Genomic DNA, 5,000 nt, shown 5'->3' with positions numbered 1-5,000 from the left:
ATTCCAGTAAAATTACCAAGTATTGAAACAACAATTCAAGATAAATGGATTTGTTAAAATTGAAATCATGATTTCAAATATACAATAATCAGGAATTCTCTGGTAAAGAAGTCAATTCTTTATATATATATATATATATATATATGTATATATATATATATATATATACATATATATATATATATATGTGTGTATATATATATATATATATATATATTTATATCTAATTTTAAGGTTTACCATTAAAGCTTGGAAGGAATGTGAAAGATTCAGAATCTGATAAATGAGGATATTTTCTGGAAAAACAAGATATTATTTTAACCAAAAAGTAGAAAGCAAAAATTAGATAAACTATTCATCATGCAAAAAATTTGAGATAAAATTCCTGATATATGAAAAAATTATATAACATAAAATAAGTACTTTGAACTATTCACTTGATAGCGATGTATTATCTCTCTCTCTCTCTCTCTCTCTCTCTCTCTCTCTCTCTCTCTCATCAGGCTTTGAAATGAAATATAAGCAATAATTTATATTGAATGGGAGCCGTAGAAAGAATATACCTATCAAGTTAATTGAACATCATTATTCATGTCTCCCATATTCTCAATGCGTCTCTATCTACACACGTAACCTTCTCTCTCTCTCTCTCTCTCTCTCTCTCTCTCTCTCTCTCTCTCTCTCTACTCACATTATACCCTATTATCTCTCATTAAATTATAACACATACGAAGTCATCATATATCTATTTAAGCGAAAGAAATACATAAAGAATATGACTCTAATGAGGAAATATAAGTATTTTATTATCTCACCTTCATAAGAAGATACCCTGTGGTGGTGTTTCCTCTCTCCGTAACCATAGTGATACCACCACGAGGGGAGTCATAGCTCAGTTCCTGTTTAGAAAACATTATTTAGTACAAGGAAATGTTCCTGAATTATTTTAGATGCTAATAATATTGAAAGTAATTTGAGGAATATTTTTAATGCATCTCAGCCTGATTAAAAACTTATATTCACGAAAATTAGGAAGAAATTATTTCGAATTATCTCAAATCTAAATAATGTTGAGAACAATTTCAAAAATCTTTTTATTGAATATCAGCCTGATTCAAAAGCTACTAATATTTAAGAAAACTACGAAGAAATTCTCTTGAATTATTTTGAATCTCAATGATATAGAAAGTAATTTGAGGAATCTTTTTAATACATGTCAGCCTGATTAAAAAATAAAACATCTAATAAAATTAGGAAGATATTCTCCTGAACTATTTCAGATCTATATAATATTGGAAACAATTTCAGAAATCTTTTTACTATATATCAACCTTCAATTTTTTTTCTACTATTTAAGTAGATTGCGTATTGCAATATATAAACGTACGCAAATACACGCAAATATCATCACTCAGATGAATTTACGACCTGAGAAATTCTACATAAAATGTGTATGCAACATTAGTATTTATAGTACCAGTTACAGGAAGCAATTATATGGGATTAGTAAGGCTTCAGCCATAGCCAAGGAAGGAGACTAACTTTCCGAGATTAATCTTTTGAATTTTTTTTTCTTAATCAGTAGCATATGAGATTTGCCTTAAGGCTGTAATACGCATAATTTGGTCGTTTCTGATTGCTTAATATCAGAACTAAATCTTAAGCTGGTTATTTATAAATGTAATCTTTATTATTCATTTTCTTTGGGCAGGATAAATATCTTTATATTTCTATTGCCAGACAAGATCTCATGATTAATAACCAATTTTCATTTCCTTGCATATAAAGATCTAAAATATTCTACAATCTGGTCAAATAAAGATATCCTTATACTACTTGGGACGTCCAATTAAGAAAGGAAGAATGCCACTCATCTATTTCATTCCCCCTAGGAATTATTGAGTGGAATATTAAAAAAACAAAAACAAATCCCTTTTGTTATTTTTTATTTTCTTCGCAAAATTCTTTTAATTTTTTTTTTTCTTTTTTCTCTTTTGTGTAGAATAAGAGATATTTTAGAGGTCCATCTATGGCTTCTAAAGTACAACTGTGATATGAAAATAAACAGGAAATGTAGTACTAGATGAAGACAGGATCATAAACTGGACACCATTAGTTTCTCAATATCACCACCAGATGTAGATCGCGATTTGTAAATGGTTCTATTGCTATTTTGGGGGCTCTAAATCTTATGGATTGTCCTCAAGATATATATATATATATATATATATGTGTGTGTGTGTGTGTTTGTGTGTGTGTGTGTGCGTATATATATATATATATATATATACATATATATATATATATATTCATATATATATATATATATATATATGTGTGTGTGTGTGTGTGTGTGTGTTTTAATTAAGTTTTTATAGTTTGCGTATGAAAACTCTATTTCATGTTCTCACTGTTCTTGAAATATTTTATTTCAAATGTTTATTACTTCTGTAATTTTGTATTTCCTTATTTTCTTTCCTCACTGGGTTATTTTACCCTGTTTGAGACTTTGAGCTTCTAGCATCCTGCTTTTCCAACTAAGGGTTGTAGCTTAACTAATAATAATAATAATAATAATAATAATAATAATAATAATAATAATAATAATAATAATAATAATAATAATAATAATAATAATAATAATAATAATGTCAATTAAACAATCTTCTGAATCATATTCCCAAGGCAACTTACAATCCCGTTATGTTTCCAGTGAATGAATTCAGGAGGCTGTGGGCTGTGGGTGATAATGCAAGTGAGATTGATTGTTGAGCCTTTGTTGACGTACATGTCAGGGGAACCGATGATTGTAGCCTCAGGTGCGGCTGTAAATAAGAAAATCGGAATCACTTTATGGGTATCGACGTAATATAGGAATATTTTTTTCTAAAACAGTAGAATTGAGGTGCTATGAATAGTCTTTTTATTCTCTCTCTCTCTCTCTCTCTCTCTCTCTCTCTCTCTCTCTCTCTCTATATATATATATATATATATAATATAATATATATATATATATATATATACATATATATATATATATATATATATATATTTCTTTTTGGTGCAGCTGTAAATAAGAAAATGGGTATCATTTTATGGTAAGTGGTGTGATATTTGAATGTTTTTTCCAAAACTGTAGACTGTGGGTGAAACATATAGGCTATATTTTCCAATTTTATTTATTACTATCTCTAAATAGGAAAATGCGAATTATTCTACGGTCACTAACGTAGTATGTGACTGTTTTTTTTTTTTTTTTTTTTTTTTTTTTAAACTGCAGAATGTTGATGCTACATAAAGGCTAACTTTTTTTTCCAATTCTATATATATATATATATATTTTCTTTAGGTTTATTACTATCAAGCATGAGGTGCAGCTGTAAATAAGAAAATGAGAATTATTTTATGGTTTCTGGCGTAATATGTGAATGTTTTTTTCCCAAAACTGTAGAGTGTAGGTGTTACGAATAGTATATTTTTTCCAATTATATATATATATATATATATATATACATACATATATATATATATATATATATATATTAGGTTTATTACTATCAAAGCTGTAGAACGTAGGTGCTACAGATAGGTTCATTCTTTTTGCAATTTTATTTTCTATAAGTAAATTATTACTGGAATACAGTAATTAAAGATAAGTTACGTTTTCGTATGCTATATAGTAGTACAAAACACATACCAGATACTTCCTATTTCCTAAAATATATGATTTGATTTTTTTAGATGCTAGAAATATAAATTATGTTTTCGTAATTGATTATACCATTTGATAGTGAATAATATTTAAAGAATTTTTATCTGTATTTAGAAAGCCCGGCCTGATCAAATTAAGATGATATAAAAGTAAAGAATATCTATTGCTCTTATAATATATATTTTTTTTATCAATATCTACTGTATATTGGTTTGAAAAACAATACTTTATTCATTTACTCGATCTAAACTATAGAAGAACAAACAAATCAAAGTAAAGCATGCATAACTTAAATCAAAGTTATACATTGATTATTCAACGTCAAATACTGTCAGAAAAATATGAATAAAATATATTTTCGGAATATTGGAAAATAATTTTTCCTTTTGCAAACATTACATTTCAGTATTCTTTCATTTTATATGTTTTATCATTTTTATCTATTGACACTTGAATGATCATATCATATTAAATCAATGTTATTCTGGTGTTATATCTATTTTACCAAACTCAACATATCTTTCATAGCAACTGACATTTTGACTTATTATTATCACAATATGATTGTATTTGATTTGAATTATCATAAATCATTATGAATTTAATGGAAAATAATTAAAGTTTTATAGTTTACATGAGTAAATTAAATACTATATAAGATATAAATATTTCAGAATAGCAATTCAAGCTCGTTTATGAAAAAAAGCATTTAAAAAAATATTCAAGAAATAACAAAAAAGAAAAACAAAATACAATACTGTATCCCTTGATGGATTACATTTAACTTCTTTTAGTTTTGGTGTGTTATTATCTACGAATCTTATGTGAACTTTAAATCTAATATTAAATGATATATCCATTTTCTAAAAAAAAAAAAAAAGAAAATTTTTTTTTATATTTCCTGGGTCTACTGGGTATGCCTCATGTTCTCAAAGTAAAATTTTAGGTATAATTTATCATGAATTAAGCATTATAATAATAATGATAATAATAATAGTAATAATAATAATAATAATAATAATAATAATAATAATAATAATAATAATAATAATAATAATAATAATAATAATAATAATAATAATAATTTAACAGTCACTCACTGAACACGATCAGATAGACCACATAAGAATGGATGGGTTAAAATAATAATAATAATAATAATAATAATAATAATAATAATAATAATAATAATAATAATAATAATAATAATAATAATAATGATAATAATAATAATAATAATTTCACAGTTACTCACTAAACCCTCTCAGAAGGACCACATAAGAATGGG

The 5,000-nt window shown here is 25.6% G+C and overlaps 1 protein-coding gene across 1 annotated transcript in view; it reads right to left on the bottom strand.

Annotated features, from left to right (window-relative positions):
- The window catches only part of LOC137641958 (zwei Ig domain protein zig-8-like), a 43,343-nt gene that overhangs the window by 2,883 nt on the left and 35,460 nt on the right, over positions 1-5,000 (bottom strand). The window contains exons 4-5 of the mRNA XM_068374527.1: positions 2,695-2,825; positions 816-899 (exon numbers count right to left, since the gene is read on the bottom strand). Coding sequence (XP_068230628.1) covers positions 816-899; positions 2,695-2,825 — 215 coding nt within the window. The remainder of the gene's footprint in view (positions 1-815; positions 900-2,694; positions 2,826-5,000) is intronic.

Source organism: Palaemon carinicauda, chromosome 6 (genome assembly GCF_036898095.1).
Source record: "Palaemon carinicauda isolate YSFRI2023 chromosome 6, ASM3689809v2, whole genome shotgun sequence".
Classification (NCBI taxonomy): domain Eukaryota; kingdom Metazoa; phylum Arthropoda; class Malacostraca; order Decapoda; family Palaemonidae; genus Palaemon; species Palaemon carinicauda.
This window is presented reverse-complemented; position numbering and strand designations above follow the sequence as displayed.